The 13115-nt window shown below is 41.2% G+C and overlaps 1 protein-coding gene across 6 annotated transcripts in view; it reads right to left on the minus strand.

The window, feature by feature from the left end:
• The window catches only part of LOC311225504 (heterogeneous nuclear ribonucleoprotein Q-like), a 28419-nt gene extending 16511 nt beyond the window's left edge, over nt 1-11908 (minus strand). For 5 of the 6 annotated variants that reach the window (XM_084310812.1, XM_084310814.1, XM_084310813.1 and 2 more), the window contains exons 1-6: nt 11779-11908; nt 9827-9986; nt 8642-8760; nt 8163-8270; nt 6421-6534; nt 5710-5886 (exon numbers count right to left, since the gene is read on the minus strand). In XM_084310812.1, coding sequence (XP_084166938.1) covers nt 5710-5886; nt 6421-6534; nt 8163-8270; nt 8642-8760; nt 9827-9974 — 666 coding nt within the window. In that variant the 5' untranslated portion in view covers nt 9975-9986; nt 11779-11908. The remainder of the gene's footprint in view (nt 1-5709; nt 5887-6420; nt 6535-8162; nt 8271-8641; nt 8761-9826; nt 9987-11778) is intronic. The other variant, XM_084310815.1, reaches the window with a different exon arrangement.
• Between the last annotated feature and the right edge of the window lie 1207 nt (nt 11909-13115).

Below are 13115 nucleotides of genomic sequence, written 5' to 3' on the forward strand. Positions count from 1 at the left end.
ACCGGAGGGGACACGTGATGCAATGCTTCTGTCCTCACTACAACCGACCAGTGGGAGGCATAGTCTAGCAACGTTCAAGACAGGGGAGGGAAGAATTGGACCTTCTCCACCTCCAGCATTAAATGTAGTAGGGCTGGGCGATATGGCCAAAAATTATATCGCGATAACAATATCATATCACTCGATATTCGATATTATTATACAAACAAATTTATATATATATATATTTTTTTTTAAACAGATGTATGTTTATTTTTAGGGATGCTCGATATTGGCTTTTTTACCGATATTCCGATATTGTCCAACTCTTAATTTCCGATACCGATATCAACCGATTCCGATATATGCAGGGTTTCCCCCCCCAAAAAACTGAATAATTTCAGGTAACTAATAATTTCACTGGATATATATATAACAAATATTGTTATTGTTTTTATTTTTTTTAAACATACCGATATTTTCCGATATCACATTTTACTGCCGATATCGGCCGATAATATCGGACATCCCTATTTATTTTGCAGCAATTCTTTGTCGTTGCCGCCATCTTTAGTGTTACATCCCCTCACACTCCAGTTCTCAGGCTGCAGCTGGTTTGAAAGCGAAAGTAAACCGGCTTCTCTGCTGGCTGTGGCTCCAGAGGAGTTGAACAGTTCTGGCTCTGCTAGTTTCTTTTCTATCTTTTGGCGCTTTTTTGGTGGACAAACCACTGTGACTCATGACTGGAGACTAGCTCTGCTAGCACACATAGCCTACTGTGTACAGACGGTTTCAAACTGTATTTTAAATCAGAAAGCAAACAAAATATGGACAAGAGAAAAATAAATCTCAATTTGGCCAGTATTGTCATTTGGACAAGCAAAGCCATTACTTTAAGTTGCAGGCAAGAAAGACAAGTCTGTCCACTGTCTGGTTTTAAAACTGCCCTGTTGCAGGTCACAATTTTTTTATTTGATCCCCCCCCCCCCCCGATATCGATTAAAATATATCACGATAATTATCGTTATATCGCCCAGCCCTAAAATGAAGCTTTCAAAACATTTACCATGCCACAAAACCTTCTCCACCTCCAGCATTAACACTTTGAGTGCCAGCCGACAAGAGATCTCGTTTTTAATCTTTTTTTTTTTTTTAATTAGCGATTTCCATTCATATTTCATCAATCTAGCCTCCCGTTACCACTGGAAGTCTCTGAGCTCCATTGGGAAAATACTGCCCCCTATCGTCTCTCCGTGTGGTACTGCACCCCTTTGGATGAGATTAAATAAAACGCATGAAAAAATAAAAATCCTGCTTCCACATTTTACTTCTCAGGCATGTAACTCGAGCCGATCGGATTCATTGTGGACCATCAGAACAGCGTGGAATCGGTGTTTGGAACACCCAGCGTTGGATCAATAAACGCGATCGATATTTGGAATGGCGATCAGGAATTGGAATCATCTTTTTGGAGAACATCTGATCTGAGGTAAGGAATCTATTTTGACCAGTCTTGGGATAATCAGAGCTTTTTTCACAGAGATATCAACGTGGGCCCTATGTGTGTGTGTTGATCAGGAAATGGATATTTTTCAGCCCGCTTCTATAGCGTGCATAAATACACATATACTATCGATAATCTAGCGTTTATTTGAAAACTATTCATAAATAGGCTGAAAAATGACTTTGTGTATTCCAGTATATTCCAGTAAAGGGCGATTATCACAGAATCTTCTGAAATGTTCTGGAACTTTCATAAAACAAGCGTTTTTCAAAATGGTATAAAACGGAAATGAACCGGTAAAAGACAATCCGCTTCAACAATGTTGACTGCAAACAAGTCATTGATAAGCGACGGTCATATTATACACATAGCCATAATTTAAGATATAGTTTATGCATTCGCAAATATGAGAGCTCCATCATTGAAGTGGGTGGTGGCACGCAACGGGGTTCCGGGGCGCGTGAACACTTAAGGTAACTAACTTGCGTTCAGCGTTTCTCTGATTGGCCACGACGCCCACGTGACCGCGCGCTAGCACGCCCCCTTATCGCCGCCTGCCACTCTGTGTTACAGCGCGCGACAGAGGTCCCTCGCGGAAATGTAATGTTATGTTCGAATCGCTAGAATACACAACATATTTATCAAAACAACTACCAGATTCACTCATAACGTTATTTCGCGTGACAACACAGCACAGCTGTCAGAAACTGCACATTGAAGGGGTTTGACTCACTGTACATCAGTGGAGGCTGCCGACTGATTAACTAGAAACTGTACATTGTAACATTATATAATGTTATTTCGCGTTTTTATTCATAACGTTATTTCGCGTGACAACACAGCACAGCTGTCAGATACTGCACATTGAGGGGGTTTGAATCACTGTACATCAGTGGAGGCTGCTGACCAAATTTTTAGGTGAAGCACAAATTATTATATTATATATTAAATTATATTTTTTAAACATCCCTAGTGATGCACCGATGTGAAAATTGTGGCCGATACCGATAACCGATATTAATATTGCTGTTCTGGCCGATACCGATATTTACCGATGTCGATATCTCTGTATAGAAAACACTTTTTTATGATAATCAAATAGAGATATTTTCCAAAACGCATAATTTTTTTACTTTTGTAACTTATTTTCAGAAATGACTGATATTTTTAAACTATTTAAGGCCAAAACATGTATATAAAAAAAAAAAAAAAAAAATTATTTTAATATCGGCCCCATCTTGATATCGGTCCGATACCGATGTGTAAAAAAACGGCCATATCTATATCTGCGGCCGATATATCGTGCATCACTAAACATCCCCAACGCTGCAACACCACCATTCCTCCCAGGTGTCAGGCTCCTCATTCGCTTCCATTCATTTTGGGGACCGAGCGCCTCTCTGCTGCCGCACGCTGCAACATGGGCGCGTATAAGGGGGCGTGCTAGCGCGCGGTCACGTGGGCGTGTGGCCAATCAAGGTAACTAACTTGCGTTCAGAGTTTCTCTAAGTGTTCACGCTTCCGGGGCACCGGACCCGTGGCAAAGAAGCTTTCAAAACATTTACCATGCCACAAAACCTTCTCCACCATTAACACTTTGGCTGCCATGGGTTAAATTCATTATCAACCGTAGGTTGCCGGCTCTATTTGTCTATAGAGAAAGTCCCCTTCTTTGCAGGGCTATAACTTTTTAAATTCTATTGCTACATTGCCATTATTAGGGCCCATTCAAAGTCCTATATGTATTGTTCATTGTGTAGCAACGTTAAACTTTTTCATTCACATATTCATAGTAAAGTATGGTCTAATGTATAAGTATGTTTTCATCTCTTTCTGCAGCTTTCTCCAGAACGTGATCTATAGCCCCAAATACATTATATTGATGATGCAATACAGTTTTATGGCAATCAGCGCGATATAAAAAATTCCAACTAGACGTACTTCTAGAAGTTACTACACGTCATCTGATGTTGACCGGATGGGCTAGGGGGCGTTTATAATTCCGTGGGCAGCGTTATACCAATCATCTAATGTGGGTCAAATGTTGATAATAGCAGTTAGTATTGAAGACGGTAACTTTACACGCTAAAACTCACCCCAGTCTCCGCGCGCCGTTGGGCGATCATCGTAGAGTAGAAATTTTATCATTATGGGATGTAGATTTACCCGGTCCATCTCCAGCTTGTATAATGGTATATACGTCCAAATCATGTTGTTTATCGAGTTATTGGCAATCGATCGCTGTGTATTGTGACGAGCTAGAATGCCGGGACCTATAGCGAGTGCCCGGAAGTAATACGGCCGTCCAGCACAACCTCTATGGCACTTCCTGTTAAGCGATTGCGCCGATCGGCCACCAGATGGCGCTCCTGAACCGCCAGAGAGCTCAGTGGGTCCTCCTGGTGGATCTCAGGCCAGCGGAGGGGAAATATGAATCCGGTCCCAGATTTTTGAAATATTGATATCAAAGACGCTGTAAAGCGTCTTCGGCAACTTGAGCATGGCCGGGAATGACGTGTTTAAGCGTTTCCCGGCACCCAAAGTGTTAACACTATCAATGCCGGCCTTGTTTACCTTTTTACCCCGTTGAATGCCATCATCCACTTCAATGTTAGCGTTAAAAAACGCATAATCTATGTTTTAAATTATGGCTGTGTCTAATCTGCCGGTCGCTTATCAATGACTTGTTTGCAGTCAACATTGTCAAAACGATTTTTTTTTAACACTTTCTTCGCCAGGCTTATGTACATCATTATACCATCCTCTGCCAGCTCTATTTGTCTATGGAGAAGTTCCCCTTCTTTGCAGGGCTATAACTTTTTAAATTGTATTGCTAAATTGACATTACTATGGCCCATTCAACATCAAGTATCTATTGTTCAGGGTGTAGCAACGTTATACTTTTTCATTCACATATTCATACTAAAATACGGTCTAAAGTATAAATATGTTTTTATCGTTTTCTGCAGAATGTGATTTATAGCCCTAAATGCATTATATTGATGATTGTATAGTTTGATAGTGATCGGCGTGAGATAAAAAAATGTAAATGGACGTGCTTCTAGAAGTTACTACTTATCATCTGATGTTGACCGGATGGGGGGGGGGGGGTCTTTATAATTCCGTGGCCAACGTTAGATGATTCATCTAGTGTGGGTGATATGATCATTAGAGCAGTTTGTATCGAAGACTGTAAAAAAAAACGCTGAAACTCACCGTAGCTTCCTCGTAGCGTTGGGCGATGAGCAAAAATATTCCTATTATGGGATGTTGAAATATGCGATCCATCTCCAGGTTGTATAATAGTATATACGTCCAAATCATGTTGTTTATCGAGTTATTGGTAACGGATTGCTATCCATTGTCCCGGGACTATTAGCGAGTGATTGGACCGAATTGGAATGAGCACCAGTTTCCGTTTCGGGCGATCCGCCGATCGGCCACCAGATGGCGCTCTTGAACCGTTGGAGAGTTGAGAGGGGATCAACAGTAGATCTCAAGTCTCCGGGGGAGAAATATGATTGCAATCACAGATTTTTGAAATATTGATCTCAATGACGTGTTACGGCGTCATTGGCAGAATGAGCATGGCGGGGAATGACGAGTTTAGGCGTCCTTGGCAGAGAAAGTGTTAATAATCGGTTCATATCCTTTTTATAGCATTTCAAAAAGCTATCGTTCTCTCAAACTGGTAACAGACTCCTTACCTTAGATCAGATGTTCTCCAAAAAGATTATTCCAATTCCTGATCGCCATTCCAAATATCGATCGCATTGATTGATTATTGGCTGCTGTAAATATATATTCCAGGCTACTTTCCAACTCGCGATCAGATCCCTCATCATCAGACGGCTCGCCAGCACAATGGAGCCAGTTGGCCACCCCCACAGGGATCTCCCAGTATAATCGACTGACCTGCAGTTACACAGGGATAGACGATAGGGGGCGGTTTTTTCCCATCTGAGCTCCTAGAGGGTCTGCTGTACCAACGGGAGACGCGGTTGATGAAATATGAATTCAGATCGCTAATAAAAAAATCAAACGACAATACACGTCGTCGGCACTCAACGGGGGGCATAAGACGAGAATACACGTCGTCGGCATTCAAAGTGTTAATGAAGCTTTCAAAACATTTACCATGCCACAAAACCTTCTCCACCTCCAGCATTAATGAAGCCTTCAGGGTCAATAAAGAGGAAAAGCTTTGTGGGTTTATAGAAACCTACCAACTTGACCGCCTCCTGCGCAGCTTCTTTAGTGCAGAAGGTGACGAAGGCGTAGCCTCTGTTCAGGCCGCTGAGAGGGTCCATCATCAGGCGGAGGTCCCAGATGGGCCCGGCTTTCTCGAACAGCGGAACCAGCTCGTCCTCAAAAAGGTCTCTAGGGATTTTGCCCACAAATATCTGCCAAGTGGAGAGAGGATTGAGGTAAACAAAAATGCTTCTAAAATGTGAAAAGTAAATGCAAGAGATTATAAAGGAATATTGATATTTAGACAAGTGGCATCCAGTCAGATCTTAGCGGTAAACTATCAGTGTAACCAAGGTTACTACAGGAAGTGTTACATTGTCATCATTTGGACACCAAATAAGATTTAAAAAATGTCTTACTATATCTTTATTCTTATTATTTTTATTCTCCTTATCCTGTCTGTACCCCTCCTCTCCCTCTCGTGGTCTGACACCCAAATTCCCCCACAGGGATAAATAAAGATCCATCTTATCTTATCAGTCAGTGTAATTAGTTGAGCAAAAAGTGAGTTCACGTGAGGTTGGAACAAAAGGTTCAGGGTCCATATTCAATAGTATCGTTACAAGTCTAACCAGGTCCCCATTGACCAGCCTGATATGATTGACAAAACGTATCACTTTAACTCGAGATGTTTGAAAGAATGTTCCAACTAAAAGATACACAATTAAGTGGGACTGTTGCCGTACCTCTGTACCGATGGTGGGCTGTGCCCCCGAATGGGCAGACTCTGGCGGAGGGCCTCCATACTTCCTCTGGCCCGTTGTTACATCAAGCGTGTAGGCAGTCCTCTCGAGCAGGGCCTTGCAATCAAACAGGTATTCGGTTTATTATTTGTATACACACTTGTTATTGCAACACTGCTGCTGACAACACACACAATACCCCAAGTAAGTACTTATGTCAATCTAAGCATGTTCAATCAAAATTATGTAGAAGTAGAATGACGAATGCATGCCCCAAAAAAGTGTTAGACTGTTATTAGTATCAGCAACATGTTTCAGCTTTTGCCTTGTAAGTGTTTATTGTGTTTGCCACACCATGATGAAGCAAAGGTCAAACATGTTGGTGATATTGATCATAGTCCAATAAATATTTTAGCTGCATGAGATAAGTGTCTGGTCTTCACATTCTTTTTTTCCCCTAATCAAAATTATTATATATTGCATATAGTAGTAGTAGTAGTTTATTCAGTCATCTCACACAATACAATATACACCATCATTTAACAATATTTGATTTTACAGTGACTGAAAAGGTACAGACTGAAGCATAGTGCTTATATATGCCTGTCCTATATTCTTAACCAAATTAAGACCCCAAAACAGTATTCTAAAAAGAAATATATAGCAAAAAACTATTATTCACCCTTGTAGTTTTCAAAAATAACTTCAAACTATTTTCTTAAAAACCAAGTGAATTACTCATTCTTAACTGTATATCAGCTTTGTTCCACAAGTTAACCCCAATATACAAGTTACCGTACTCTTTAATTATAGTTGCCACTAGGGGTGTAACGATTCGACCTCACAACGATTCGATTACGATTCTTCAGGCAACGATTCAATGCATCATGAAATCTCTTCATTTGACCACGATTATTAATTCAATGTTGAATGTTGAATACACAAATGTGGCTGGGGGAACTGATTCACTCAGCATGAATGGACTATAGGTCAATAAAAAACACAAAAAAAAATAAAAAATATATATATATTATTTCGATTAATTTCAATTATAATCGATTCTAACATATTGAAATCGATGCATCGAATCAAACACATTAGAATCGATGCATTTCGATTAATCGATGCATCCCTAGTTGCCACCAATAGATCAACACAAGCATGTGCTCGGTGGGAGAGCATGATGGACAAGAATCCGGTAGAGTTGAGACTGAGAGCGCCACATATGGGATGCGACAGGTCTAAACTAAGTGAAAAGGTGTATTTGTGTTCCGTCTACTAGGTCCAGTCTAGTCTAGTGTCCAGGTCAGATCTTAGCGGTAAGCTATCAGCGTAACCGGAGTCACTCTAGCATAGTACTGATGTCATCATTTGGACAAGAAAACAGGCAACGTTTAATTAATTATTATTAGGCGGAAGAAAATACTGAACATCTTGAATGCGGAGTGCAATCAATTAGAGGTTATAGGCAGATGTTCTAAAGTGTCCGGTGTGATTGTGCTTCTCCAATAATAATATTTAGAAATATAAATAAAAAAGGTGATGTGGACGCTTTGAAATGTTTACAGAGTAGGTTTGCAAAAAAATGTGATTTTCAGCAAACCTTGTGACCATATATTGAATTTAACCAGCATCTTCTTTTTTTTTTTACATTGATCCCATTGTTCCTTAGACACATGTTCTGCCATAAGACTACTTAAAATCATACTGCCATTATATTTGCATGTGTAACCTTTAAATCTCACTTTGATTTTGGCCTCATCTGGTCCTTTAGTGGAGTCTGAAACCTTGGTCCCTTGTTTTTCTCTCTGTCTATACGTCTTCATAACTCCACAAAGAAAGGCACTTTTGTTCTGTCAAGGGAAAACACAAAATTAGCTCTTTAGTATTAGAACCATGACACCTTACATAGCAGACAATTATTTTAGTTCCCCATTACATGAGGTTAGTTGTAGTAATTCAGCATCATACAAACAAGATCAATAAACGGCTCAAAGGTATTACAGAGGCCAAGTCCCTCCCCTTCCGCTAATCACCATGGGCTCCTATTTCTGAAAGAAATATGTTTTTCAGAAAAAGGGTCCCATGGTGGTCCAGTGGACGGGACTTTGCCTCTCTATTGTGCAATCACAATGTAATTACACTGTCATTTCAAAGACAATCATGCATAGAGCACAAGGACATGAGAATATCAATTAAGTCATTCAATCAACCGTCAGAATACCTGAACATGTGAGAGGTCGCTGTCCTTGAACTGCAACAGGACTTGCAGAGCACCTTCCTCGTTGAACTCCTTCAGAGCCTCGATTGCTCGATCATCTAAGTCACTGTGTGACACCAAACCTGGGGGAAGGGATAAACACACATACAAAAATAAAAACATAAGCTTCTGGCATGCAGGAGGAGGTAGGAGGACATTGCATTGATTCATATAAGCATAGCAGTTGCAGGGATGAGAGATATTAACATGTTTAAGTTCGTCAAGAGATTGATCTGTACTGCATCAAAAAAGCAAGCATTAGATTAGTGAGGAGAAAAGTAGGCCTCTGCCATATTCTAGCTCGATTTAATACTCAGGCTGCACTTAAATTTTTTTGCTAATCACAACAGATGTGATGGTGTAACTCGATATGCCAGTGCCCATCTGTACTTTGGCTGGGAGCTTCTAATGAGCCTGTCTGCATTCTGCTCTACGGAGGGGGCCGTCACCTGTCCCAGGCAGCCACAACACACCAGACAGCTGCTGCCATTGTTTCTTCTGGTACAGCCCCATCTGGGTGAAAAGGCCCAGACTTGTGCATTTCTACATCTAAATGTAACTGACCGGACAAGTCCCAAACTGACCTTTAGGTTTAGCCCCAGCAGCTCACCCCAGGACAACTTGAGACCCAATAGGTCTTAGTGAAGGGGCACAGGTCTTAGTGAGGGGGTACAGGTCTAGCTAAAAATGGAAAAGTAAATTCCACCTGCCCCTATTTTAGAGCAAAGTTCAGCTGGAGCTTTACTGCTGCCGGCAACATGCCTACAACTACCCATTCCTTTGTAAAAAGCCAAGAGGAGGGGACTAGAGGTTTGATAGTGACAGTGAGGAGAGAGTCGCTAAGACACGTGGAAGAAGAAAAAAAATTAAATACTGGCCAAGACACCAGCATTCTTTTGCAAATTAACAGTTAGGAATACAGATGCAGCAATCATTCATTCACTCCCGACACCAAATGTGTGATGCCTTGTACTTTTATTGTAGCACTGCAGTACCCATTTTGGTAGGAAACCACAAAAAGTTGCTTGAGAGGATCCCAATTCACACATTCAAAAAAGGGGTGATAAAAATGACAGCACATGCAATATTGCAATAAAAATAAAAATTTGTGTATAATGTGAATATGCTGGGATATTCAATGTGCCTTACCTGCTATGTAAATTTCATCTAGTTTTTCAGCAACTTTCTGTGGTAAACCAGCTTCTAATAAAGTCTGGAAGTGCTCAGAATGGGTAACTGCAGAAGGGGTGTCCATTGGTTCTTCTGGACCATTTCCATTAATATGTTCTGTGGCCATGTCTCCAGAAATCTGTGCAAATGCAATGAGCCAAATTAATCCTGGGTCAAGGGCAAGACTTGGGATGCTTCAGGAGATTGCAATGTCTTGTCAAGCATAAAAGCAATCTGCCTATTGCAGAACATGTTTTGACCTTTTTTATATTTTTTTTAAACCAAATGTAATGCAACACAAGCAGTATTTCACTACACTGAATAACGCCGGATCTAAATGCATAGAGGCTACTATTGTGTGCCAAGAAGTGAGTCCATGTGGTCTCACACTTTAATATTCTGACTTCAAACTTGCAGCTCAATTTGTATCAATCGCCTTGGGAGGGGACCTGGCAAATGTGAACAGTTGAGAAACAGGTTTGCGTTACAGGAAGTACATTCTAAACAGGTCAAGTCAATACAAAAATCTACACGTGTCAATGTGGCATCATTTCCCGCTCTAGCCTAGTTTACGCGTAAATAAGTTCGCGCAAACAGTGGTGGCAAGTTGACCAGTGAGTCTACTGATCATCACCCCACTCCGCTGCTGCAGGGCCCTGCTCTGCTCTCCAGATGACATGTTAGCTTCACCTCCTCCCTGCTGACTGCAGCACTGAAGCTACAGAGCTGCTGATACACGTGTTCCTGCAGCGACTCAGCCCCAGTTTCCGGTAGCTGACCAGTCAGCAAGCATGTGTCCCACTGTAGCGAACTGTCTCTAACTGACACTGTTACAACCCAAAGTGAATCAGTCTCTCTGCTTAATGGCGTGAGGTTCCACTGACCCCAAATCAGCTAAACTGTAGTTTGCTTGCTAGCCCACAACTAACGAAGAAGAGGCACAAACTGAGCCAAGAAGCGAAGCAGGATTGACACCGTTCCGTCCCCGTCAGTGTATATGACTGTTAGCATGTTAGCCTCTCGCCAGAACGTGGAGGGCTGCTATCATTAACGTGTTTTGGCCTAACTTTGATACAGCTAGCCTAGCCAAAAAATGCAAGAGCCATCTGATAACGTTAAGTGTTTGTTAATTAAATGTATTATCCTAGACAGCACGTGTTCATTATTAGATATAAATAAATGCAACGTGGAATGTTTGAAAATGTAATAACTCCACCCAATACCAGTTGACACCCAAGTCCCATTACATGGAGAAAATCCGGCTATTAATCGAACATAATGTTACACTTGACAGGGAGGGACTCAGTTGACACACGTTAGCTTAGCTAGCGGTAGGTTGCTAATTACAGAGCTATCGTTAGCAAACATGCAACCTAATGTTAAGTCTTTGGCCAGGCGGACAATAACAAACCTCGCTTGCTTTGCGTTGTCTCATGAACGTGCGTGCGTGTCATATTCTTGCGGGCGATTAAGCATTTTCACGTATTAACATTTAGAGTTGTACATTATCGCCGAGCTAACCAAAGCTAGCGCACAGTGACACAATGAGTGTGTCAATTTCTCGATCTGTCAAAATATGCTAGGTGGCTAGCTTACGTTAGCATGCTAATTCAAATGGAATATCAACGAGGCCGTTTGTTTTAACGTCATTAGTCGATGTCGACTTTGCCAAACGGCACAATAAGGCTTATATATTTCCGCACTTGAACAGAGGCCTTGCATGCTAATGGTCTAAGCTAGCTAGATCCGTGGTTTGTCAACGTGCCGCCACATAGGAAGAGTCCATTTTCAAAAAGCCGGTCTGGAGAACTCGTTCCAACCACCACCACCAGTTTCCACATTGTTTGAAACACCACCACCACACGATCTCAAGACTTTTTAGCTATCAATTAAGCAACAATCACGTGACTAATTAGTAGCATTCGCCATACCTGCCGATGGATCACCAACTTGTATGGTGTTGGTTATTTCGGAAGATAAATGTGATAATTAAAAGAGGAGAAAAAGTGTAAAACTCCCGGCACTGGTCCGGCTTCACTCATTCACTCTTGAGGATGTAAAATGGCTGCCACGTTCACGCCGCGAGTTTTGTCTCGTCGATGGGGTTTCTTGGACACCGCTGCACGGGCTGGCCTTGTATGCATGTTACAGTACTGTAGTAGCAAAGCATCAACAGCAGACAGCAACACAGTGGTACCGCATGATCTACACAGCACATGGGCAGACTTTTAATCAGAACTGTAAAGATTTAAAATATATATATGCAAGGACGCTAAGATATTTGATCACAAGTGTGCATAATTACACACTGACACTGGAACTTTTGGGGGACCCTGATGTAAACAAGACGAAAGTCTTTCTCTGGTCTGCATCCCCTTAACAATTGTGTGTATTGAGCTGTACTGTATTGTACCCATTCTGCAATCTGTTAATAAAGTTTTCAATCAATCAACTACAATTGAATGTCCTGTCTCTGGTTCAGACAGCATATCCATTTGATTTACAATTAAGACAGCAGACATATTAATTGTCAACCTTTTTAAGTTACTTGCACCCAGGAGGGAAATGTTTTGAACTGGATGGGTCAGCCTCAGCCTCTCTGTATTGGAGCAAGACAGCTTTTAGATAGCATAATGTTCCACCAATCCAGCAACGCAATCCTGCATAGGCTATAGCATAGGCCTAAATTTAGGCCAGTTTACCTGACAAAAGGATGCTGAATCTGATAAACCCAGAAGATCAGTATGTATTAGGGCCTCAACAGCAATCGGGTAACATCGCCCTGCAAAAAAAAATCCACAACTTTGTCAACAACAAAAAAGGTACGATTTTTGTTTACATCTTTGCCCACATCATCTGTGTTTGGCAAAAAGTCCAGAAGGCTAGATAACCTGCTAGATAAGTTGAAAGTAATTAAAAACATTATGTTGATCAGATTGATGTTAATATTAGGCCACATTGCACTTGTTTACTGTGTAAAAAAAATATATATATATATATATATATATATATAAACAATAATAAACAAATAAATTGGATTACACTTTGTGATGAGAGTGAACTCCAGTTTCTGTAGTAGGCTATATAGACTTTATCTCAATACAACCGGCATCTGGGTTAACAACAAATTAGTGAATGGATCTACCATAGTTTTGGTGTTTGCAGCTGAGCTGCAGGCAGATCCCCCTGAAATATCCACTTTCTACCACACTGTGTCGCCCTCCTCATGGACTTGAGACCTACTGTCTCCTGCTGTGTGAACAAAAGA

The sequence above is a fragment of the Notolepis coatsorum genome (genome assembly GCF_963971535.1).
Source record: "Notolepis coatsorum genome assembly, chromosome: 3".
In the NCBI taxonomy this organism is placed as follows: Eukaryota; Metazoa; Chordata; class Actinopteri; order Aulopiformes; family Paralepididae; genus Notolepis; species Notolepis coatsorum.